The 26,757-nt window shown below is 38.1% G+C and overlaps 4 protein-coding genes across 4 annotated transcripts; 3 read left to right on the top strand and 1 right to left on the bottom strand.

The window, feature by feature from the left end:
- Positions 1-54: 54 nt before the first annotated feature.
- On the top strand, positions 55-3,671 carry ND-39 (NADH:ubiquinone oxidoreductase subunit 39). Its single transcript, XM_089853359.1, has 8 exons — positions 55-215; positions 1,985-2,185; positions 2,263-2,452; positions 2,514-2,785; positions 2,843-2,987; positions 3,059-3,169; positions 3,240-3,309; positions 3,367-3,671. Exons 1-8 carry the CDS (start codon positions 128-130, stop codon positions 3,544-3,546), a joined length of 1,257 nt encoding a protein of 418 aa, XP_089709485.1. The 5' UTR covers positions 55-127; the 3' UTR covers positions 3,547-3,671.
- A 54-nt stretch (positions 3,672-3,725) lies between these two features.
- On the bottom strand, positions 3,726-5,630 carry LOC149623105 (uncharacterized). Its single transcript, XM_089853358.1, has 6 exons — positions 5,353-5,630; positions 4,691-5,290; positions 4,505-4,619; positions 4,345-4,430; positions 3,943-4,282; positions 3,726-3,885 (listed from the first exon to the last, which is right to left on the bottom strand). Exons 1-6 carry the CDS (start codon positions 5,407-5,409, stop codon positions 3,788-3,790), a joined length of 1,296 nt encoding a protein of 431 aa, XP_089709484.1. The 5' UTR covers positions 5,410-5,630; the 3' UTR covers positions 3,726-3,787.
- A 2,783-nt stretch (positions 5,631-8,413) lies between these two features.
- Positions 8,414-12,504, top strand: LOC149623104 (ionotropic receptor coreceptor Ir25a-like). Its single transcript, XM_089853270.1, has 4 exons — positions 8,414-8,620; positions 11,171-11,479; positions 12,189-12,355; positions 12,418-12,504. The coding sequence occupies exons 1-4, from the start codon at positions 8,473-8,475 to the stop codon at positions 12,502-12,504; spliced, it is 711 nt and encodes a 236-aa protein (XP_089709396.1). The 5' UTR covers positions 8,414-8,472.
- On the top strand, positions 12,440-20,008 carry LOC149623103 (ionotropic receptor coreceptor Ir25a-like). The gene is made up of 13 exons (XM_089853357.1): positions 12,440-12,471; positions 12,539-12,655; positions 13,251-13,433; positions 13,527-13,670; positions 15,127-15,249; positions 15,315-15,524; positions 16,829-17,028; positions 17,190-17,329; positions 18,070-18,319; positions 18,375-18,571; positions 18,732-18,864; positions 18,937-19,064; positions 19,575-20,008. Exons 2-13 carry the CDS (start codon positions 12,617-12,619, stop codon positions 19,736-19,738), a joined length of 1,911 nt encoding a protein of 636 aa, XP_089709483.1. The 5' UTR covers positions 12,440-12,471; positions 12,539-12,616; the 3' UTR covers positions 19,739-20,008.
- Positions 20,009-26,757: the final 6,749 nt, after the last annotated feature.

The following is a 26,757-nucleotide window of genomic DNA, read 5'->3' as shown; positions in this document are numbered from 1 at the left end:
GCTCGACGACGCAAGCTTGCGTCGAGTGCGCTATTTATAATATAAATTCTCTCTGGCGCTATGACTAGGGATTAGTCACTAGCGTGATCAAGTTGGCTGTGCTAAAGGTCACTCCGAAGAAAAGGTTATGCTTTTAAAAATGGCGATGGGTAGTCGCGTAAATTGTGTCGGCAGTACTCTTAAAATATGTTTTATCAATAATAAACAATTTTTAAGTAAGTAAATGCTCAACTCCATAATATAATCTGTAAAAAATAGTTAAAACCTACAATGAAAAGGCCTAGAGTGAGAGGATATTAATTTCTTCCGCTAAGCCTTGGTTGACATATATACTGGTGCTGGGCGACCATGGATTTATAATAGCTTACGCTTCCTGGATATTTCACTGTAGCCTTCAGTAAGGCATTTTGATTTTAAACACGTTTATGTCATAAAAATTCGCGCGGGTGGGGACTGGGTAGCTGATGACGTAGAAATTGAGGCAAACCTTTTTCTCTCGGCGCGCGCGCGCGCGCGCTTTTCTAAAAATTATTTTGCGCGCTATTTAAAATTAGAACTCGATCACTTGAAAAACTTCAACCCCCCCCCCGGGCCCCCCTCTGAATTTGCCTCAAATTCTACGTCACAAACGCGCGTGCCAGGCTGGTACTATTTCAGACGAGGAATAAATCAATAATTGTGCGCGTTTTAAGGTGAGTGAAATATCCAGGAAGCGTAAGCTTCTATTATTACACCATGGTGAGACAGTGCGAGTACTCGGCTCGATACTCGATAAGAGATTTTCTAACTCGATGTTAGTTGCCTCAGTGGAGAGAAATATATTTCTTCGGTGTATGGAATTCTGTATATTGGTCCGGTCTATTATAACCTAGCAAAGAGTGGTAAACATATGGTGATGTAGCTATAGTCTGGTTACCCTATTTGAAATTATAACACTCCTCCAATGAAAAAATGCACCTGGAAATTTATCAGACGTGCTCTGGAAAACCTGGAAATATCAGGGAAATTGGCTTTGGAAAAAACCGGTTTTTATCCGGCTGTTTATGATAAATGTTGAAAAATGCTATACTCCAACGTAAACTCAAAGACCAAATATTAGTACCGATAGGCGTTAACTAATGCCGTTTCCCATTGGCATTCTACAATGTGCCAATGGAAAAGAGTAATTTCTTTGAGTGAGAAGGAAAGTTACTTTAAAATTGCATTACACGCATCTATGTCTCCATGGTGGTAGATTGCAAGCAGTCAACCGAAGCTAAGTAATAAGTGACGAAAAACGAAAACTTTTAATTTTGTGAATTAAAAAAAACTGATTCGGTTTTCATTTTAAAAAACCGATTAAAACCGAAGAATTAAAAAACCGGTTTTCGGTTAAACCGGGCGGTTTTTGACATCCCTAGTACCATAAGTTTATCATGCCTCTAAGTACACAAATATGGGTTACAACTGGGCATCTTCTGCAGGCTACTGTGACGTCAGAACTCGTATAGCGCTAAGATCCGAAGAGAGAAAATTTTGAAATTTCTGTCGCGGTGCAGCCACCAAGCGGTCGAGACGATTACTAAATGGGTCACATGAAAAAAAAGAAAAAAAAAAGGAGATTTTTACGTTTCGTATAGGCAGGCATTGAGGGGGGGGGAACGAATTTTACTTAAGCAACCCCAAAATCACTCTCTCTCGTGAAATAGAGGCGGTTTCAGTCCTGAAACATTCTAAAAGGGATAAAAGAAACGCTAGGCTAGGCGGTACAATTTTGTATTGAAGTTGAGGTGATAAATGACACGGAGAGAGTATAGGGTTTCATTAAAGGGAGCCAGACAAACACTATTGCCATAGAAGTGGAAGCGATTTGTGTACTTAGAGGCATAATAAACTTATGCTAGTACAGATGCTATAATATTGTGCAACGGAAAAGTTGATTCCGTTGACAAGGGCGTTCAGGCCTAAACCGTTGCAATTGAAATACTTCATTTAAATTATTCAGAACAATGCCAAGCATCGTCGATTTTAGTTAAATCAAACGATCCTAATGGATACAGTCGTCGCCACGCATCAACACACGGAGTGTCACTCAACTTATCGGCAGTTAAAAGAGGAACTGGTGGCCGATCTTCTTTCAGCGGTGTCGTAGCGACAGTTTTTGGTGCCAGTGGAAACTTGGGTCGTTACGTTGTCAACAGATTAGGTAAAATTTTAGATTATAGTTTAGGGGAGACTCGTTATGTTACCGCGAGATAAATGCAACTAGTAAGGTTACTTTAGGTAAAATTGGAAGCCAAGTTATTCTGCCCTATCGAGGAGATCACTACGAGGTTCTTAGACTTAAGCTTTGCGGTGATCTTGGTCAAATTCTGTATCAACCCTTTAATTTGAAAGATGAAGAGGCGTTGTATAAAGCTATGAAATATTCTAACGTAGTTATCAATTTAATTGGACGTAATTACGAAACTAGGTATATTAACGCCTAGAAATACCGCGGGAAGTGTTTGTTGTTAACTATTATTTTGTGGCAGCAATTTTTCATTTGACGATGTACACGTGACGGGAGCTCGTAATATCGCTAGAATAGCTAAGGAATGTGGTGTTGAGAGATTAATCCACGTTTCGGCTTTGAATGTCTCCCCCAATCCAACTCCGATTGTTTTAAGAAAGGGTTCGGCATTTCTTAAATCAAAATATCACGGTGAAAACGCCGTAATTGAGGAATTTCCCGATGCCATTATCTTCAGACCATCTGATATCTGGGGATCTGATGATAATTTTCTACGATACTACGCTGGCCTTTGTAAGAAAGGATAATTCGTTTGATTATCAAAGTTATTCAAAAATATTATTACGATAGGGAGGGCGCAAGGGACATCCGTTCCTCTTTGGAACAAAGGTGTTGGAATAATAAAACAACCAGTATACGTTGCCGATTTAGCTCAAGGAATTGTTAACTCAATTTTTGATAAATCAGCCGTTGGTCAAACTTACCAAGCTGTTGGGTAAGAAATCCAAAATCCTGAAAGGCTGAAATACCTGGCGAGACTTCGGTAATACAACTTATTTTTTTTAGACCAAATCGCTATGAACTTTCGGAACTTATCGATTGGTTTCATCGCGTAATGAGGAAAACTGACGAATGGGGTTTTGTTCGATCTGAGTTAAAATATTCCCCATTTTTTTGGTAATTAGAACTAGATAGTCCCCTTGACGTTTTCCTAGACTAAAAATTATTACTCGTATCGTATAATTAGGCTGAAAGTTAAATTGACAGAGAAGATGTATCCAAAATACCCTAAATTATCCGCTGAACGCGTTGAAAGAGTAAGTTTACATTAACCCTGATTGATTTCAGTGAAAGGATGAGGAAATTTCTTTCAGGAGCACGTAACTGATACTCTTATCGCTGCTTTACCCACTTTGGAAGATTTGGGGGTACAATTGACGTACATGGAGGACAGGATTCAATTTGAGTTGAAACCTTATCGAGCCCACGCTTATTACCGAGAGGACTTTGGAGAATTTGAAGCTCCCGCCCCTCCAAAACTAGCTAATGCTTAAAATAATCGCGCGTACGCGAGTATAGTCTACTGTGTTAGATTTCGTCAGATTCTGTAATATATCATTCTTTTGGGGAAATGTCTCGTCGATTAACGAAATAAAATTTGTTTGTACAAAGTAACAAATGATTATTTTTTACTTTTTTCATATCCTAAGCTTAAAATTAAACAAACCTCTAATTTACAACTTAAGCGTACTTTATTGACCAAAATTTAATTATATAATACAAATGAGCGTAACTTCAAAATATCAAATTAGCCATAAAGTCATCAACAGCACTATCTTTCATTAATTCATCAAAATCATCATCTTTGAACATCTTATCGAAGTCATCTTCATCTAAATAAATGAATACTATATTAGAAGACTCTTAAGATTAAAAAAAGTACGCAGCACCATTTAGGAACGATTCTTCGTCTTTGTTGATATTTGTTTGTTGTAAACAAACTGGATTAGGTTGAGGGTTGATATTTGTTTGTTGGACACAAACTGGATTAGGTTGAGGTTTAACGCTGTTTGTTGCGGAAAAAGACATCTTAGGGGTTGTTGTTTTAGTGACTCTGGCTTTGATTATCATTTCTTCCTCCTTTTTTCGAATTTGTTCTCCGAGTTCTTCTTTATTAAACCTCGAAATTCTCTCCCGTCCTTGATAGACGCAGACGATGTTTTTATGAGAGAAACTTATGTAATATCGTTTATCTTTGACGTCTTTCTGGTTAACAGTGAATATTGATGCCTGAAAATAATTTTTAATTATGAACGCGTCGCTGATAAAGGGTTTGAGAAATTTTTTCCTACCCCTCTAATAAACAATGTGGAACCAGCGTCTAAATTTTCGTAGAGTTTGTCGCCTTGCTTTCCGTAAATAACAGCGTTTATTACGCCTATGAAATATGCCATTAATGTAAGGATAAAATCTGCCTTAATTCGGGGCAGAGAATAACTTTAAAAATAATACCAGTTTTATCTTGAAGTATAGCGTTGGTGGCAAACGCTACCTTATCGCAAATTTCTTTCACCGTTACAATCAGAATGCTTGGAACTCTACCCCTTTCAATATTATTTGATTTATACTGCGAAAGGAAACAAAATTATATGAAAAGGTTTAACGATAACCTTAAGATTCAGCAAAATATTAATTAACCTTATTAATAATCGTTGCAATATTGTTCTCAGCTATCAAAGGTTGTAAACCTGAAAATTCTGACATCATTTGTTGCCACGATTCATTTTCACATTCAAATGTAATTGCGTTTCTTATGCCTGTTGTTGAAATTGAACCACTAGGGCTCGTTGTCTGATTTCTACTGAAAAGACCCGCAGGGCCAGGAATTTGTCTCTTTGGCACCCTTTTATCGTTTCCGTTGTTAGAGGGGGTAATATTACTCAACTTATTATCGAGTAATCGCCTTTTGGCTCCCCACTTATGTTTTGGCGATGTTGGAGAGATTCTTTTAACAGAATTTACGATAATTTCCGAGGAGACGCTAGTAGTAGTTGCGTTAAACGCTTTCGGGGTAGTAGTTTCTAAAGTTCTAACTGTCGTACTATCAGAATTTTGAAGGTTTAACACATTGTGGCTCACAGAATTAGTTTCACTACCGTCTTGGATAGAATGTTCCGTAGGACTAAGGCTTAAATTAGACCCATGGTTTAGTCTAGCGGCTTCTAAATTGGTTTCATTTGTAATTGGTGCTGCTTTATGTGGGGGTTTTTTCGTGTTCAAGACATTATCCAAAAAATTCTGTATAATGCAATGGTAATTAAGCTAGGCCTACCACTAAATTATTTATAAAAGGTACTTACGTCGTTTCCCGGTTGGAAAAGATCTTCATTCTCATCACTGTCTGATAAACTAAACATTTTATAGTAGAATTTGGCACAATTATTTATAACAAAAGCGATTAAACCATATTTTGCGAAAGAAATTCAAAATACGCGGGAAGTAAGTAGACTACAAACGTAGCAGACGATCTTTTAATGCTGTCTTTTCCAGGCACAGCCCACTCCATCACGCTTTGCCTGCACGCCCTATAGAAGAAAAGACGTTAATAATGAGGTTGTGGCATCTCGCTCCATGAAATTGAAAATCAAACTAATCCCGCGAATCTTTAACGTAGTCGTTGACACGTTACTATTAGTTTAAGCATCCCCTAAACGCGTACGTGTAGCTACCTTCCACAGTGCATTAGACCAATGCATTGTCAAAGGTGGCTACACGTACGCGTATAGGGGATGCTTAAACTCACACTACCGAAGTAAAATACATGATCAGAACGTTGCCTACGTTAATCAAGGCCTGTGCACGGTGGCTTCGAAGGGGGGACTTTTAAGAAACGCGACTTCTTATTTTCTCCCTATTTTAGCGCGAGATTTCATTGATAGCTGGACCGAAACGCGCGCGAAAATGAGTATTTAAAATTCTAAGCGTGAGAAAATGAACATTTCAAATTATTTAGGTCCAGCTATTAGCGCCTCAGGTCCAGCTAATAGCGCCTCAGGTCTCAGGTGAGAGAATTTGGCAACTTAAATTGCCAAAATAAAAATAAAAATCGGCGCCGCGCACAGGCCTTGATTAACGTAGGCAACGATCAGAAGTAAATGAACTTCTGGTTAAGCTACATGTGTGCCTTTGTTACCTCTCCGAGCGACGATGACGTCACGGAGAGGTAATACACTGGACGTTTCTCTTTCCAAATATTGTTAAAGAGGCATACGTTTGAATTCATACATCAACAATAGCTACGTTTAAAATTATTTTAGGAATAAAGAGTCTTAAAACTAGAATAAATGTAAATTAATGATGATTAAAATAATTAATATCAATTATATTTATTTAATTATTTAAGAAAAACCTCCTAATTGCGTCTCGACTCGGAGATCTTTATTTTGGTTTCCCAACTTGTTTTCATACTTATTTAGCAGGTAGAAAACACTTTCTGGGTTAGCAAAGTCGATTTTAATTTCGTCTTGCATGTTCTCTCTCGACCCCAGGGAATAAGCCATTGTTTTGAACACTTTATTTCTCTTACTGGCCCCGCAATTTATATTTCATCAGCTTGATTACTTCGCCGAAAATGCTAATTAGGGCACCGTTTACCCGTTTTAATTTTCTGTTCCGTGCGTTTACGAAATTTGTTGAGATAGTGAGTTGACTTGAAAGGGAGCGTCGACTTGATAGAAAGATACTCCCAGTACTTTTAACTCCGAACACCATCGATTTGTTCAACGCAAAATGAATAAGTTCATCTAGGGTTTGACCTTATCTAGGTAAATATTTATGGGTGTACCCATTTTGCGTTTGAGTCGAATTCGATAAATGTTTATTGAAGAGATATATTTTGCAATTATTGTTCAGTTAAAAATAAGCGTAGATGCACCATGCAATTTTTGTGATCTCGTAGAAATGGCACTGCGGTTTTTGGTTTTGACAAAAATTATACCGAGTTAAATTATAAGTAGGGCTGTGCGACTACTCGGACTTTGTTTTCCTTGAAACTCGCGAGTCCTCCAAAAGGCTAGTAACACTACTCGACGAGTCCATTTCCCCCCCCCCCCCATATGAGAGTCTTTTTATCTTCATTGAACTAAAACTAAACCTAGACTAATTTTTGTCATGCTAGTCCATTTCTTCAGTAACATAATAGGTCACTCGATCATTCATGCGTTTTGCATTGGTTACTAATTTTTAGTAATTAAAGGATTATTTTTAAATTACACTCGGTCAAATTGTTTGGACTCGCATAGAACTCGGTTAACAATTTTTCACTTTTTTGAGGACTCGCTGGTCTCGCGAGTCCTGGGAAACTGGACTCAAGGACTTGGCGAGTCCAGTTTTCTACTACTCGCAATTGAACTCGCAACCTAAAAATTAGGACTCGCACACCTCTAATTATAAGGTATGAATTAATTGGTTTATTAGGATCATGGGGCAATTGTGGATATGGATTTCCATATGTGCCTTCGCTTTTTACACGACTACGGTCCTATCGGATCCAATTAGCGTTGGTAAGTAATTATATTCCGATATATTTGTCGCTTTACGCGGAATTTTGAGAACGCCGTTACACACTATATAGAACAGGCCAGGTAGGCTAAAATAACGCTCACCCTTTTGCCAAATTGATACAGATTTATGTATCTTTTATGTAACCTCGCAGATACCTATTTTGTCAGAATTTTTTATAAAGGGTTACTGCAAGTCACGTAAAAAACATTTATGGGTCCACGAAAATTGGGTGACGACGATTGGGCCTTCGACAATTGGGATGGGTGACGACGATTGGCTGAAAGACATTTGGGTCTCCGGCAAGTGGGAGCGTTAACGATTGGGTGTCCGACAATTGGGAGACTTGAAAATTGGGAGAATTTGAAATTGGGTGAGCGACCATTTGGTAAAAACAAAACCGGCAGAGCGTCAATTGGGTGAATTGACAATTTATTTTTCAAGTATACATTTCTGGTAAAACCATTAAAGTTTGGTGAAAGACGAACCCTAACCTGACGTATCCCAAACAAACCTTACCTGACCTATCCCAAACAAACCTAACCTGACCTATCCCAAACAAACCTATCGCAATTAACCGAAACGAACCTAACCTAACGTTTCAGACAAAAAATACTATGGTTTGGACGAAAGAATTTATAATGCTGTAAAACGTTTCGAAAAAACCGAACCACTTTCAAATTAACGGGATCTTTCTCACAATTTATCATATAGTTCATTGTTTTAAAATATTTACCTTTAACAAACCAGTTTCATTGACATCAAATTGTCGCTTACTCAATTTTCAGCCCTCCTAATTAATTTGTTCTATGAACCCTATTTACAATTTTTGACTCGAAAGGCAAAAGGTGATCTGAAAATCTCGAGCCAAAGTTACCAAACGTCACCAGTGTTTTTCTATAAATGATTTAAATGACTAAATGGTATTCCGTATTACAGTTTATATAGGAGAGGAAGATGATTCTGTCGCAAAAACAGCCCTCAGAGCTGGGTTTGGATCAGGATCAGAAACGGAAATCAAGTTTGAAGTGATTTCTGTCTCTTCGGAAAAACTCAGCGAAATGAGCGGTAAGTTATTGCGAAATCGGTGCAATCTTAACTCACAGAGAAAACATGACTGAGCCATAGATAAGCTACTCCTACAGCTACAGCATACCCGTTTTTCTTGCCAAATTTCTAATCATAACAAATGTTCGAACTACGCGATTAAAACCAAATTTCTCATATCGATTAAACTTAATTTCAAACTGCAATACATATAATAATTTGTAATTTCTGGCTCTTTGTGGGTTTGAAAAAGTGTCGCCAAGGATTGTGTATAAATGCAGTTTTTTAAGGACTGCGAAGCGAAACTCGTTTTTGTCTAGTATCTGACCCTTTTTGGGAGTACAGACAAAGGCAGAGCGTTGCGCGCAATATAATAATAATAATAATAATAATAATAATAATAATAATAATAATAATAATAATAATAATAATAATAATAATAGTAATAAATTTCGTTTATGAATTCCACCATTACGATACAATTTTATTATTTTTATTAAAAAAAAAGAATACTGTTATTTTCAAAATTCCCGTTAAACTTGTATCTAACGCGAAGGCCTAAATCATCTTCTTATAGGGTTTTACGGTCAACTAACAATATTTCCAAATATATACTCCACGGGGATTCCACGGTATTCGGAGGGGAACGCGCGGCGGCCCCTTTGAGCTTTGAAGTCTGGGCGCCGGCGCGGTGGGGTTTCCCAGCTGCGAGGCTTGCTAAACTTCAAGGATGCCGATTTAACAGTGCAGATCCTACATACCAACGGGTTGGGAACCCCCTTCTGGAGGGTTTTCCCCAAGAATGCGGAAAAATGGTACCAGAAATGATCGCCACAATTGAAGCCGACTATTTTGGGAATGCGGAAAAATGGTACCGGAAACGACACGATAGAATGCGGAAAGATTACCACTTCCTTTTTAGCTCCATCCACAATTATATCATGACTGACTTATAGTTTAACGCCCAGACCGAACCTCTTTACCTAGGAAGTTGAAATTTCGCAGGGACGTTATTCTTAACTAGTAGATGATCATTAAGAATTATTTTTGTAATCCGCTGCCGTCTTAAAAAATGGAGGCCATCCCTACCATAGTCGCTATTTACGTTAATCGCGTAGTACTTGTTAACTTATTAAGTGTATGATTGTAACTAACCTTTAGCCCAATAGACGGGCGACAATTCTGAACAGAGATTTTTAGAAACGCCGCGTCTATACCCGTTTTTGTTGTAAAATGTCCAATAGTAACAATCGTTTGAACTACGCGATTAAAACCAAATTTCCCATATCGATTAAACTTAATTTCAAACTGCAATACACGTAATAATTTCTAATTTCTGGCCCTTTGAAAAAGTGTCCTTGTTTTGCCAAGGATTGTGTATAAATGCAGTTTTTTAAGGACTGCGAAGCAAAACTCGTTTTTGTCTAATATCTGGTCCTTTTTGAGGAGAAACGTATTTTTAGGTAATAAATTAGTTCTGGAATTGTCAAACCCAATATAACTTACAGTTGGAATGGTCGGAAAATACAATGCACCGTATAAAAGCGCACTATGCTAAATATACGTTTAAACCGCGTGAAACTAGCTGATAACAGAAGGGGATAATAGAAGAAGGATGACACTCTGTATCCTCTTAAAGCTTTAGTTATGTAACGTCATTCTTCCCAGGCTCACCCTTTTAGTTTGCTTTCCCGCTCATCAAACTACAAATGGGCATCGCACCGTAAGGGGAATTCTATAATTGTTTGGCACTAAATCCCCAGCAATCATCCCACAAACCTCGTCTTGACGTGGGACAAAAATGCGCAAGCGCGTCTTGCCAAATATTTAAACGCTAATAGAGTAATGATGAGGGAACTATTTATCGCGTATGGGGTTCGTTTTAGTAACCTTGCTCTAAATGTTCCGATGTTGGGAAGAGTGACGTTACACTTACCCCGCTTTGTGGTACACTTCTCTCGAAGAGAAGTATTATATACTTCTGCTGATTATTATAAAAAAAATCTCCAGGTATTTCATAGTGATCATTTTAACTTTAGGTTTAGCGAGACAAAAAGTAGAATCAAAACGTTTTTGAAAAATCACGTGACCTTAATTTGAGAATATGAAATGGTGAATTTGTGCGCGAGATTTGAATTGAAAATTTTAATAAAATGTAGCTCGTGCTGGCGCGTGAACTAGCGCGTGATTTAAAACCATTTTTTTAAAACCTATACAAAAGTTCAACTTAACTTTACACTACTAGAAATGAGATACTATACCTTTTCAGCCTTTGCTAGTGCTGTAAAGTTAGGTTGTTCAACTCGCAAAATATTATCCACCTCGTAATGTATTCTCCATAGAGATTTAACATTGCGATTTCGGATTGAGTATAAATAGAAAATCCCCGACAAGATTTTCTTAATAAGCTATCGTTCGAGATAGAGAGTTGCCTATGCCTATCCTAAACCGTGAAAACAAATTTCCTCACGCTCATTATTTATCCATGCTTACATTACAAATCCCGTAGGATGTGTATATTATCTATGGTTTCGCGTAGAATTTATGTTGCCTAATTTTTTGTGTCCGTAGTATGCTCGGAAATTTTCACCGCGGAAAGGAAACCTCACTTAGTCATCGATGTTTCTAAAGATATGAATGTGAAGATGTTGACGGACAAGAAAAGCGAGATAGTTAAATCCGTTCTGAGAAAAATGGGCGCACCAACGGTCAGTTTAACATCGACAATATTCCCGTGGCCTGGTGTGCCCCTGACCGACGCCGAGAAAGAGTACATCATCAAGATAATACCTCCCGATTTGGTCATAAGCAATGTAGTGAAAAGCGTCAGTGACGTAATCCGCGCCAACAAAATTGGAGTAGTCTATGATATGTCATTTCGTAAGCAATTATTTTCTTGAATCGAAATTTGCGTATTATTGCGACACGTATACAAATTTAGCTTTAAAGAAAAGATACTACGCGCAAGAGCTTATATTACCACGCACAAAATGTCAGAGGAGCCTCCGCAATCTATCTAGGCCCGTGCCTATTATATTTTTTTAAATAATTTAGTTCGACGTGTTTTCTCGCCTGGTGGCGCTTTTAGTACCGTAAGATAAAAATAAGTTCAGCCTCGTGACCCCGTCGACTGCTACAATATTAGGGCAAGGCATAGACGTAGAGCGGTGAAACCAAGGTCGAGGATAATAAGTAAACGTTTTAGGATAGAATATTTCCGAAGACCTTTATTAAACAATCATGCCAAAGAAGTAACTGATAAAAAATAAAAGGTTATGAAGGTGTAAAAACAATTCCTCTTATGGTATAATAAAACTATAACTTTCACAAAAAAGTATTAACTTATAATTAGGGCTGTGCGAATTTCCGTTGCACGCTCTACATCACACACCACGATTGTCACATCGCGAGCCCTATTCGCACAGCCCTACTTATCATGGATTTTTGGCGCTTGAGTCCCAATGTAAAGAAAACGGGAAGAGACGTTTCAACAAACAGGCTCAGATAGTACTATGAGGTGGTTTGATGGGCTTCTAACTATTCCCTTTGTACAAACATCAATTTCTATTTTTGGTCAAATTTAATAAAGCTTTCACCAACAAAGTGGGTCTGCTTTTCGACAATATACCCTCAGCCGTGGCAATGGTACCTCTGAGTATGAATCTCAAATCGGAAGTTGAAAATGTCGGCGTTTCGGATGTAGGGAACTTTTTTTTGTTTGGTAACAATCAAAACATATCCTCAGTACTAAACGAGGCAAGTTTTTCAACTGACTTTCAAACATTTCCTTAATAATTAAAAATACGAAACCCTTTTAGGCTTCGAAGCAAAATTTTGTCAGTAAAGAATTTTCGTGGTACACTATCTCAAAGGTAAAGTTTCAACTAGTGCCCACTATAATGTGAAGAAAATTTTTAAAACGGTAAATTTGTTTTGCAGGATGGAGCTGATTTAACACCAACCGTAAACCAGGAATTTTCAGTGGTGCATTTCAAACCAAAAGCTGTAAATACTGAAATGGAAAAAGATTTGACTCAGTTTACAGCGGAGGCGAAGGTAATTTGTGAAACGGTGGTAGCCCGTTTCCGCACAGTTCTGTTTTTCACACCTTAAAAACCTATTGGTTTCTTCTTCGCTACAAGGTATCGATGGGACTAATAGTTTTAACTGAGTAGTAGTGGTAGTAGTATTAGTAATTAAATAATGGCGACATATGATTCACGTTGCCAAGCATCCATTGAAAAATTATTCCCCCTGACCGGTATATTAGGGGATATTTCACTAGAAGTATATTTATTGTAGAATAGGATAGCGAGAGTACGTAACCGATGTGGCTTAATTATGGGCTAGACCATCTTGTTTTGATATCTATTGAGGTTGAATTTTCATTTGGCATTGAGCGTGCCACGAGAATTTTGTGAACAAGAAGGCAGGACGTTACGCGATTGGTCGGAGGTCCTTTTTTTCAAATTATCCATAAAATCTGAATCTAATTGTATTTTTTAAATCATTCGGAGACTGTATTTCCTGGACTATGCAGAATGGTCTTATAATTAGTAGAAGAATCGAGAAAAAAATCACTTAATTATCCACTTCAGTCTCCCTTTAACGGGCAACTTTGCCGCGAGTTAAAATATTTTTAAATCAACAGGTTGATTCCGCATTTTACTACGATCTGGCAACGATTCTTCGAGCTTATCTTTTGGAAAACGTTGGAAAAGAAGGTTCGTGGTCCGCAACTTGGACCTATCCCGAATGTAGCGAGGAAATAGCCGTGACTGAAGAAATGGTGGCTGAGAGAGCCAATGTAAAACTTAAAACATGGTTGGAGGCTGTAGGTTTCGTTATTTCTATCTTGGCTTAACGAGGTTGCTGGTCATATCTGACCAAAATGTTTTATCATTGCAATTTGTCATTGTCTTTTTAGAGAGAAAACTCCAAAAACTTGAAAGGAACTTTCGGCGACTTCACTCTGAAAATACCTCCTGGATCTAGACGAACGTACGGACACCAAAATATTAAAATGGAAGTTGAGGAGCTAAAATTGAATTCCAACGGCGTTGTTAAAAAAGTAAACCGAAACAAAAATTTTAGGTTTCGTTACAATCGAAAATTCGAAGCGAAGACTAATTTCATAAGCCCATGATTCTTTAAAGTGTTAGTGACATAATTTTCGTCACCCACAAACTTAAAATGCTAAAAAAATCCTTGAAAAATCTAGTTTATTATGATATGTTTACTTTTGTATTTGGTTTCGTAGAAATTTGTAAAATTGCAATCAAAGTTTAGTGTTTGGAAAAGGCCTAGTTAAAATTTTGTTTCGCTTAATGACGTAGTAAGGAGAAACTTTCACTCTAGATGTCGCTCACGTGACGCCTATAAGTGTCTCAGCGCCGCGTTAAGCCTATTTTATTCAGATTCGCGCGGCATTAGTAGACTCGGGAGTCTCGGGCGCGCGCGCTTGGCTTTTCCGCGAGATGCCGTGAGTGACGTAGCAAGGAGAAAACCCGCCAAAAATCTTCTCCGCAAATTTGCTTTTGCCCCCCCAAATTTCAAGTTTTCAAATTGTTTTTCTGTGTTTTCCTTCATATTTAAATATTAATCAAGCATATTTTTGGAATCAGAAGAGTTTAAACTCTCAAAAAAGTAAGGTTTTCTTTAGATTTGAGATAATTTTTAAATCACGTCGCTATTCCTTTAAGTACCTATCTGAAGTTGTATGTTTGGACGTCGCTTCAGGTTTTTGCAGGGTGTGGTATCGAATCGAATAGCGCGAGCAGCGCAGCGTCCGGGAGCGCGGATCGAGTGGGCTATGCTTAAAACAATTTAAGGCCTACGTAAAATGAACACTAGATCCAAACATTTTCTAAATTATGATTTTAAAACTAAGGATTATAGGAACAAAATAGTAATAAATCAGCAAAATATGACATAATGAAACCAATTGCTAATATTTATTTATTTTTTTATGTTATATTCTTCATGAAAATACTTTTAATCCAGCCGTTTTAGTGTATAACCGCTCCGAAGAGGAAGAGGCGTCCTCCTAACCTAACCTACCCTACCCTAAGGCAGTAAAAATGTATTTATAACGCTTTCATTAAAAAACGACATTAATAGAAATTAAACTGCATAGCATTATTGGGGTCGCTTAATTCGACAAATAGCGTCGTTTGAATTGTAAATCCCAAGCCCGCGGTTGGGCTAAATTCATTAAAAACATTGGCGGGATTCGATCTAATGGAATTCTGCGCAATCAGAAGATACCAGGTAGCTTGACGTTGCATGACGTAGTACTGCCAAGTCTCTATTTCTATTATTCCATACTAAGAGTATGCTAAAAGAAAGCGCATAATTGCGATACTCGCCCATATAATTAAATACCTGTTCGAGGTGAAGTTTAGGCTGCAGGCGGACAGACTTATAGATCCCATTCAGACATAGATACTTAGAAGTTTCATGAGCTTATGCAGTAATTTGTATAGTTAAAGATTTTTATTTCAAAGAAATGTTTTCTTTCTGAAAAGTCAACAGACCTCGTTTGGCAGTATAAAGCTGACGCTACAAAACCATCAGACTTTTTCACTGGGCCGCTTGATGTCATAAAGAATCACAAAGGAACCGTTGTTTTACGGGTGACAACTGTCGTGGTTAGTGGAAGCTCGATGAGGGCCTGTAAAATGGTAGTTTTAATTGTATTCGCGGTATTTTCTAGGAACCGCCCTTCATGTACAAGAACGTGGTTAATGGTAAAGTCACCTGGGACGGCTATTTGATTGAACTAATCGAGTTGTTGAAAAAAGAGGCTAAATTGACTTTCGATTACCGTATAACGGAAAATAAAGAAAAAGTGCATGGTACAATGATAGAACACCCCAATAGAAACGTCACTTGGGATGGTATGATAGGTGACCTTGTCAATGGGGTGAGTCTTGTGAGAATTTACCAAGAGGAGTAGAAGATTAAGTATCATTTCTTAGCCCTGTCGCCTTGAGTTTTAAAAACTTATGGTTGGACACGTTATCGGGTAATTCCAGAAGGGGTTAATAGAAGAAGGATGACACTCTGTATCCTCTTAATGCTTTAGTTATGTAACGTCATTCTTCAGAGGCTCACCCTTTTTGTTTGCTTGCCCTCTCATCAAACTACAAATGGGCATCGCACCTTAAGGTGAATTCTATAGTTGTTTGGCACTAAATTCCCAGCAATCATCTCACAAACCTCGTCTTGACGTGGAACAAAAATGCGCAAGCGCGTCTTGCCAAATATTTAAACGCTAATAGAGTAATGATGAGGGAACTATTTTTCGTGTATGTGATTCGGTTTAGTAGCCTTGCTCCAAATGATCCGATGTTGGAAAGAGTGACGTTACACTTACCCCGCTTTGTGGTACACTTCTCTCGAAGAGAAGCATTATATACTTCTGGTAATTCTTATCGTAGTAGTCTACTTTAGAAGGCTTTTGTATTCACCCCATGCAGCTTTAAATTAAATATTTAGTCTTATTTTCGCAAACACCGCCCCTTCTAGATAAGAACGCACACCCTCCCGTAATGTTAAAAGAAAATTCACAGTTTTTCGCTGCTTTTCCCATAGGAATAACACGGGGTTTTTGGTGCTCCAGCACATCGAATCATTTAAAAACTAATGCTAAGTTACGGTTCGGAATACTTTCAAATTAACAAGTAGCTATTCAAAGTGTGCCTTTTTCAAGTTTCATCAAAAACAAATTAAGTCTAAGCATGTTAATTTAATTAAAATTAAAAGTACACCAAAAAATCACTCTACAGCAGACGACGCTAATTTGCCATTTCACTGCCTTAAAACTTTTACTTGATATTTTTAAATTAATATAAAACTTTCTTTAAGAAATTAAAACTTCACTGGTGGGTCTAATTTTTGTTTAATTAAGTGTCTGAGGTGAAATTCTTTACTTAAGATATCTTTTTAAATAATTTTTCAGATGTAAGTTTCGACCAATAGATATTTGGTAGAGTTTCAATACAAGAATCAGAGCATATTTAAATTAAATCTTTTCATTGCAATCTTATCATATTAATTATTAATGTTCGGACTTGTTTCTAAAAAGAAAAAATGATTCGTCTCTGAAATGAATTCCGTCTTTAATCAGTCAACCATATCTAATCTTTTGCTCCTTTTGGTTACTCTTACCAGTGCGGTATTAATTTAGACAAAAACTAATGAATAATTCTGAATCATTGATGATAGAAAGCCGATTTAGCTCTTGGGGCTTTTGCTGTAATGTCGGAAAGGGAATTGTTCGTAGATTTCACTGTTCCTTTCTACGACATGGTGGGAATCTCTATTTTGATGAAACGCATCAAACCTGAAACCTCTCTATTCAAGTTCTTGTCTGTACTCGAGACTAATGTTTGGGGCTGTATCGTGTCAGCCTACTTTTTCACCAGGTAATATCAGGGATAGGTGTAATTTTAGAAGGAGGAATGGAGAACAGAGTCCCAGACCCCCTTCCCTGGGAATTACGTAATTTTCGCCGTCCTCTTCAGCAATGTTATCAAAACTTAGTTTAAGTGAGCCAATAAGATAATTTAAACTAAATTTCTTACAGTTTCCTGCTGTTCATATTTGATCGCTTGAGTCCCTACAGTTTTTATAACAACCAGGAAAAGTTCAAAGACGACCCTGACCAGCGAGATTTCAGTTTGAAAGAAAGTCTTTGGTTTTGCTTCACTTCTCTGACACCCCAAGGTGAGAACCAAAGGGTCTATCAATTGGTTTGAGTCTGTATCTTTAATATCTTAAGAAACGCAGTAAGCGAGCCAGTTGTGCCCCCCGCGAACCGATCACAGTCAGAAGTGTAATTCAAGGTCACTTTAGAAAAAAACTGCCGTACAGTATTTAACTATTTACGAGAGACTAACCACTGGCCAAAATGATGTACACCTGATTTTCCAAATAATTTTCGGATTTTTTTTATTAATTTTCTACCGCTCCGAGTGACGATGACATCACGGAGAGGTATTACACTGGAAGCATCTGTGTCGGTCTGTTTGTCTGTTACCACGTTCGCAGTTGGCTAGTCGGAACAATTAAACGTATATGCTATATCCAGAACGCGTTCGCAGTTCCATTATCGTCGTTAGGGTGAGGTTACGAGAAACGTCTAGCTTCCCAATGGCAGTACTTCCACCAAAGGTTCACGCAATTGCGCTATTTCCTATCATTTACTGTGAATCAATCGCCTTCCAAAAATTATTATAGAGGCATACGCTTGAATTCAAACGTCAATGTTTAAAATGATTCAAGGAATAACGTTTCTTAAAATCACTTAACTAGAACTAAGGTAAATTAATGAACATTAAAATAATTAATATCAATTAGGCCTATATTTATTTAAGAAAAACCTCGTAATTATGTCTCGACTCGGAGAGGTTTAATTTGGTTTCCCAACTTGTTTAACTCTATTAAGATCTCGGTGTACTTTTAAGGTGGTGGCGAAGCACCTAGAAATCTTTCTGGACGTCTTGTGGCAGCGACTTGGTGGCTTTTTGGCTTCATCATTATCGCCTCGTACACCGCCAATTTGGCGGCGTTTCTCACGGTGTCCCGTTTAGATTCCACCATCGAATCTCTAGAGGATTTAGCCAGACAATACAAAATCAAATACGCCAGCGTCGAAGGTTCAACCGCCCACAAATATTTCGAAAGAATGGCCGCCGTTGAGGAAAGATTTTACGAGTAAGATTAGTGTCCTGATTCACGTAACTATTCTAAGGTTCTGCCATCACTTAAGGATATGGAAAAACATGTCGTTGGATGACACGTTGAATGAAACTGAGCGAGCCAAGTTGGCAGTATGGGATTACCCCGTCACGGACAAGTTCACTAAGATTTGGTGGACCATGAAAGAAACCGGCTTTTACACCAGTCTCGAAGATGGAATCAATAAAACTCTAAAATCAATCAAAGGGGAAGGACACGCTCTTCTAGGTATAGAATCTAAAGCCAAGCTTGGCAAGTACACTGTACTTAAATTTAACCCGCTCTTTAAACCATGAACTAAACCACAGCTGAGACTTACTTTGAAGCGTCCTGTTGCAAACACCAGCGAAAATGAATGAAAAATGCTTTTAAATATTTTGTTATTTAGCGGAAGCGACTCAAGTGCAATACGCTACGATGCTCGACTGCGACTTACGGGAAGTTGGTAACCAGTTTAGTAGAAAACCATTGGCTTTAGCGCTTCCGAAAGGATCGCCTTATCTCGAAGCGTTGTCAGCCGCGTAAGTTTCACGATACACGGATAAATCTAGACGCTGTTGCGTTTGTAAAGGTGTGCTTATTGTTTAAACTAGAATTTTGAAACTGATGAACGAAAGAGTTTTGGAGCAATTGAAAGACAAATGGTGGAATCAAAACCCGTACTTGAAAAAATGCCAGCGCTATGAGAAACGAAATGACGGAATTGAGTATGAAAACATTGGTAAGAAAGAGTCTCTTCAATCGATCCGCGAGTTGTTTTAGCTCTTGGCTTTGGTTTCAAATACGTGAAGATTGATGCTATAACTAGTAAAAGAATCCATAAAAATCACTTGATTTTCCACTTCACCTTCCCTTCAAAGGCATACGCAGGCAACGCGAATAACGCTGAACTAGAATCCTAGAACTACTAAATAGAGCCAGGGATAGATTTAATTTTAGAAGTAGGAATGGAGAACAGAGTAATTCGGGCGCGCGTCAAAGTCCCGGACCCCCTTCCACGGGACGGGGGGGGGGTAATGAAAGAAGCGACAGAGGTAAAAAGAAATTAAGTATTTTTCGCCATCCCCGTCAGCAACGTCATCAAAACGTAGTTTAAGTGAGATAATTTAAACTTGTCGTTACGGGGCTCTATACTGGGTGGTCTATGAGTCGGACTGAAGTAAATACTAACCGTTCTCCATTCCTACTTCTAAAATTAAATCTATCTTCATATTCTCTTTACTTTGACCAGGCGGTATTTTCTACGTTATGGGCGGCGGAATCATGTTGGCAACGATTTCTTTGATGGCGGAATACATTTACTTCAAAAGCAAATTGTCCACTTCGCGTGTCGTTATGGTTAAAGATTATTCTTCATCTTCCGCTGGAAAAGCTAGAAGAGAATTGAAACGATAAACAGAACACAAGGACTAACTGGGATTACTCGAAATGAATTGAAAATATTACAACACATCGCGCAAAATTATACAACACTTAAATTGCTTGTCTCGTATATACTAAACTTTTGCCTCCTAATTGTGAGGAATATTGTGTTATTGTATTCAGAGATCCATCTGAATTTTGGAATTATTTAATATATTACTGACACGATATATTAGAGCAGAATTGTAATTCCCACACTACACTTTTATTAAATTTTATGACGTTCAATTTGCGCTTCATGTATTTTGCTCTTGAAAATTTTTACAAGGGAAATAACTCTGTGAGAGTGTGTGACAGATACACCATATGTATCATGAGAATGAGATGACTACTCTCTTGGAACACTGGCTCTCTGAAGGGACCAGAAAACCGGGTAGAAAAATAAGGAACGGCCACGGTCCTTAATTTATTTATTTATTTTTTTTTCAATAGGTTTATGAAGAATCAGAAAAGACCGAATAGCCTTGACTGTTCCCAAATTCACAGCCCCGTCCCTTCCCCCCGATTCTATGCTAGAGATTGCTCGGTTTTGCAGTAGAAGGGGGGCGTTTTCCTGTCCCTTTAGAGGACAGGAAAATCCCGCTTTTCGCTACTTCCTAGGCTAATTTAATGGACTTCTGCTTAATTACATAAATTTATTTTTCAGGATTGCCTTCAGTTAAAAATTACTATAATAACTCTGTCTAAAGAAAGCCTCTGCACTGCAGGTCACAGATAGAAAACTCTTAACTTACTTTTAGAAACGGATAAACTGCATGCCGCAATATGGAATTTCTTTCGTTTTGTGTACTTACATTACGGGTTAAATCCCAAATTTTTTCTCTTATTTGGAAACGTAGATCACCTTAGCGAACGAGATAATTCAATGTCCTTGGCTTCCCAAAAATATAAAGTAGCTTTTACTGTTATGATGGTCGGTGATCTTGGTAAGTTAAGTTTATTGACAGGGGTCGATATGTAGACCGACACTTACGAGAGCACCACCGTTCTCCAAATATCTGTAGAGTAATAACTTTCTGTTTACTCGGCGACGTTCTGACGGATATTGTTTTTATATTATGGCCTTTCCACAAAATATCTATAACCCTCCGGGGACGTAAAACCACATACCCGGTCCACAACGTCAGTAGATATAGAGCCATTCAATATTTACGAGAAAATATGAGTAGCTAAAAGCCACGTAAAGAAACATTTTAAGTTCCCTTTATTCAATAAACATAATTCTTCGAAGCATCTAGAACGAAATGACAAAGAATAGGCCTATGGGTCTGCGGGAAGTCATTTTTGGATAATTTATCGGGTAACGGCCGGCCCTTGTAGATATGACTTGATACTCTTTTGTAATGTTATAGAGACAACTTAGACAAGCACCCGAAAGTTTTAGCTGCAAAACAGTTGTTGGATACCAGTCAGGTTTTAAAAGTTACGTGGAAAGTCTATCGGTTACAATGGTTACAAGAAAACCCCATTGGTTAAAATGGTTACAAGGAAAACCTATCGGTTACAATGGTTACAAGAAAACCCCATTGGTTACAATGGTTACAAGAAAACCCCATTGGTTACAACGGTTACAAGAAAACCCCATTGGTTAAAATGGTTACAAGGAAAACCTATCGGTTCAAATGATTACAAGGAAAACCTATCGGTTAAAATGGTTACAATATGTATTTATCAAGTTGGGAAAATTATACAATTGTTCATAATGGCTTTAATGGTAAAAGATGATTATTTACACTTTATTTCAGGCATATTTTTATTTAGGAAACTACGGTTGTGATAACCGCTTTGATGGGTCCGTTCATAAGTTAACCGTTCATTTGAGGACTTCCCGGGTATTAATGAATGCCTAACTAAATTAGATCTGCATCTCAACCATCTTTTGCTTCGTCTATTATGAGGCTACGAACGCCTATAACGATACTGGTTTTTAGTTAAAAATTTCACCTTCCTTAACTTCTGCTATACGGCTTCCTTAATATCAACGACAGTATTGTCATAGCAACGTTGTTTGATTCCTTCTGTCGTCAACCTCGCGCCCTGACGCGCGGGATAACTGGTTTCTCACAGAAATTGAGATAGCGCGATGAAGCCGGTGTCATACCCTACACCATGCAGTGTAAGAGAAGGAATTCCTTCATTCCGAGATACCGAGACCTTCCATCCATTTCCTCTTCAGTCTCTCCCGATATACAAAGGCGGAACTAGAGACTATTACTTTCTACCCTAGTAAACACGAGCGATGGTACTTCTTATAAGTCTGCCGCTTCGAATGTACATGTTTATAAATGATATACATTGAATAAAACACTGTACGAAATAGGCTCACTTATGAAAAAAGTGTTACTTAACTTGAAGTAATAAAGTCTAGATCAGATCTCGATGGAATTATAATCACCGTGCCAACCCCGAGTCTTGCAATGACATTACAGGAAGAAGTCCAATTTCGAAGAAGAAATATACTGAATCCTTGTAAGATGAGTCCATAAGGGACGGCATCTGTGTGTTTTCGGAATGAGCAAGGAAGCTGCGAGAATGAGAACTTCACTTCTCTGTGTGATAGTGGAAATAGATTCCGATAATTGTGGAGATTATAACATTGTGTCCTCTAGATTCAATCATATTCTAAACACCTAGACCACCATGTGATTGTCTCATCGGTAAAAAATAGATCTTCTATATACATAGTTTATAGACTTGGAGGATTCATACCATTTACAAAGGGAGGCCAGGATTCAGGTGTTACGCAAGGAGGCCTGTAAACTATGTATATAAATCGAAGTCCTGACTGACTGATAATCAACGCCCAGCCCAAACCGCTTGGCTTAGAAGGCTGAAAATTTGCAGGAACGTTACTCATAAGTAATAGGCGCGTACTATAAGAAAGATTTTTTCAATCCGCCGCCATCTTAATATATGGCGCCTAGAAGTGTAAAAACAATTATTCGCGCAAACTTATACTTTAATTCATGACCTTCTGTCAATTTCTATATTTGTATTCTAATAAATAGTTTTCACGCATGGAGGATTCATACCATTTACACCAGGAGGTCAGGCTACCTGTAGGACAAAAGCAGACGGGTATTTGTCCTTCAGGTAGCCCGGCTTCCTGGTGTAAATGGTATGAATTCTCTGTGTGAAAACTATCTATTATGATACTTTTTATCGAAAAATAAGTTGTTTCGCGCAAAAAACATGAGTTATGAAAAAAAAAACCCTAAATTTAAGAGAAACGTCTCTTTTCTCTCATTTTAGTGCTTTTCCTCCTGAAATCTGAGTGTTTTTTATCCCTTTTGAGTTTCTAACCTACCTTTTGTCTTAAAAAACGATAGGCGTCAAAACTTCAGTCTCATTTTAAATCTCGCTAAAGATAGTTGAGAAAATACGCGCACTCGATCGACTCTCAAAGTCCCGCTTGAAATTTCGCTAAAGATAAATACGCGCTTTCGGACCCAAGTATAGCCCGCTCCGCTTGAAAGGCCGTAACCCTCGTGTTTTGGACGTTGGCGTACAGTTTATTTTATTTTGGTTTTAATTCTTTAAATGAAGTTGTTTCATTTTTGTTACCCAAATCGTTGGAGATTGTTTTCCGCTAAAAACACTGCGCGTACGTCTAATTTTCAATTCAGACCTTTAGATTTTTCAGTAAACCCCCAGTTCGGATGTAACAAGGGTGGGCGAATAGCGTGCGAAAATAATCTTCTGGGAGATTTACCGTTCGAGGAGGGTGGTGAGATGGAGTCTTTGCAATGGGAGTATTTAATTAGGAATAAAAAACTTTTTAGAACTACTCGAGGGAAGTAATTTAAGAAAAAGGTAATTTTCAATACCGTTCATACCCTTATATTTAACCAGGGATAGATTTAATTTTAAAAGTAGGAATGGAGAACGGTTAGTATTTACCGTCCGATTCATAGCCCAGTATAGAGCCCCTCCCTCCAACTCGTAACGAAAAGTTTAAATTATCTTATTGGCACACTTAAACTACGTTTTGATGACGTTGCTGGCGGGGACGGCGAAAAATACTTAATTTCTTTTTCCCTCTGTCTCTATGACCCGCCTCTGCTTTCATACCCCGGGCCCTCCGTCCCATGGAAGGGGGTCCGGGATTTTTGACGTGCGCACAAATTATTCTGTTCTCCATTCCTACTTCTAAAATTAAATCTATCCCTGATTTAACTGTGTAGACTTGGTACGTTCGCCATTCACAATCCCATTGGCATTTACTTTATAATTAGGTGGTTTTAATTTGACTAAACGCTCTAATATATATAAGTCTGAGCAGTGTCTCCGTGCAAAGGCTTGTTTCTGTTAATTGGAAAGTGTATTTTACACCCGGTACACTCGTTATATCATAAGTTTATAAGATATGTTCCATAAGTATGTCACTACCCATACTTCGTAATGTTAGAGTCTTAATGAGAGCTAGTTCAAGAACGACGTGAGAATTGACTATGTACACTCGGTCTTGCAGTCCATCCTCCTCTTTAGTCTGTGCTAAGCCTTTGACAGGGCCTCACTAGACGTCGCTTTACGAGAATCTATGACGTTTCACCTACGGCACTTCATGACAAGCTCTTATTAACGAGTGACACACTTATGGAACATATCTTATAAACTTATGGTTATATAAACAACCCAATACTCAATTTCACACTTGATTTCACAAAATCGGTTTAACTTTTCGCATTCTGGTTTCTTTCCCTCTGAAGGAGGATTAGATAGGTATATTTTTTGTGTGTGTAGAGTCCACTCCAGCCATCCTATAGCTCCTATTGATTCATTTTCTCCAAGTCTGTAATAATTAGCTGGTAAGATCCCGGACCTTTATAGAAGTTTATCTTGTTAAAGTGGTTTTTTTGAAGTGTAAAATTATTCAGTGCGATCTCAGAGACTCAGACCACCTAAGCAAACCTAGCTTCCTAATCTGTTGCCTGTCCGTGGGTTAGGTGGTCTGAGGTGAAAGCGTAAGCGTGCCAAATTTGGATGCAAATGCTGTTGTATTAAAATGTACTACGTTTCATACTTATATGGAGCTATATATTATTTTCTTATGGTATTGTACATACCAGATCGGAGCCTCCGAAATGAACTAGGCCCATGCATGTCAAATTTTATGTGGGGAAATATCCAGTTTGTTAAGGAAAATATTTTCACCATATATGTGTACGAGATGGCGCTTATATTACCGTTGTGAAAGAGGTCTTCCTTAAATTATCGTTGATATTTTAGGGGTGAGTCATAAAATTTTTATGATAGAGAAACGTTTCATCCTAAAATTAACGTAAATGTTTTTGGAGCTATTCACTTTTTATTGAATCTTTCGGTTAGATTGTATTGATGACAACAAAATAAATTATTTCAATTAAAACAATTCAATAAGAGTAATAAAAACGTATGCTTACAATCCGCGACCTTGGCCCAAATACTTAAGCAGTCGATAGGGTCAAGGGGTTGAACTTTGTTTATTATACGGTAATATAAGCGCCCCCAAGCGTAAAACCACGGCGAACTAAATTGGTTAAAAAAATATTCTCGCTTCGCGACACGCATGGGCCTAGTTCATTTCGGAGGCTCCGTACAGATCCTTAAAGATTAAAACTGTAGTCAATTATGTAATTTGCTTATTAAATGCGTTAATGGTATTAAAGCACTTACGTGTTATTACGATGTTTCCGACTTACATACTAATCGTTTCTTCATGGCCATAAAAGCAAAACTATGTAACTAACCTACTGCCGAAGAGAATATAGGGCGACAATGCGGGTGTCTTCCCGGAGAGAAGGCTTGGATAAAGTAATGAAGAAAGTTTTTCCATTTCCTAAACAAATAATAGGAAGTATGGATCGAGGCTTCAAGAATAAACATAGGATCATCTTTCTCGAGAAAACGAGCCGGAACTTGGCTGTGATTTTTCTTCCATAAAAGCCATCGGTCTCGATTCCCAGAACGTCAAATCGTAAAATATTCCATAATGCTCGCTTGGTCAAACATTAATTTCGAGCAAAATTTTCGTTGCTCTCAGAGCTGCTCTAGTTTTGCTCGACTATATTTACGTACGTGAACTTGACAGTCCTAGCCTATTTATGCGCGATGTGGACTTAAAATTGTTTTTCTTAACTAATTAACTTAACCCTCTCATATTGCCTTGACCGAGGGGATAGTCCAATCCGGGTTACATCTATCTATATCTATATAAATCAAAGTCCTGACTGACTGACTGGCAGACTGACTGATAATCAACGCCCAGCCCAAACCGCTTGCCCTAGAAGGCTGAAACTTAGCAGGAACGTTACTCATAAGTAGTAGGCGCGTACTAAGAAAGATTTTTCCGATCCGCCGCCATCTTAAAAAATGGCGCCCAGAAATGTAAAAAATCTTCTCTATGCAACAAAGTCCGCGCGTTTTAACCGATTTCACAAATATTTAGTACACGGGTTTCCTTTAACCTATAGACGGGTTGCTTGGTCTTTCGGGTTCGATTTGTTGCCATCTTTTTAAATGGCGGCCAAAAACTTAAAACCCTTCTTTATAGAATAATGTCCGCGTGAAAAATAATAAAAAATGTTCCGACGGGCTGACGGGCAACGCTGAGTGCCTACGCTCCTAGGGTGCTACAAAATTATTAGTCATCAGTAAAATCTACCCATTCTTTATATCATTTTGATGGTAGTTCTTATTACACGCGAGCGATGCCGCGGGTAACAGCTAGTATCTCTATAAATCAAAGTCCTGAGTGACTGACTGATAATCAACGCCCAGCCCAAACCACTTGCCCTAGAAGGCTGAAAATTTGCAGGAACGTTACTCATAAGTAGTGGGCGCGTACTAAGAAAGATTTTTCCAATTGGCCGCCATCTTAATAAATGGCGCCCAGAAATGTTGAAAATATTCTCTATGCAACAAAGTCCGCGCGTTTCAACCGATTTCACAAATATTTAGTACACTGGTTTCCTTTAACCTACAGACGGGCTGAATGGTCTTTTGGGTTCGAT

Source organism: Phalangium opilio, unplaced genomic scaffold (assembly GCF_054372755.1).
Source record: "Phalangium opilio isolate 3A_F unplaced genomic scaffold, DU_Popi_V2 ptg000113l_1, whole genome shotgun sequence".
NCBI lineage: Eukaryota > Metazoa > Arthropoda > Arachnida > Opiliones > Phalangiidae > Phalangium > Phalangium opilio.
The sequence above is the reverse complement of the archived record's forward strand: the minus strand, read 5'-3'. Positions and strand labels throughout refer to the sequence as shown.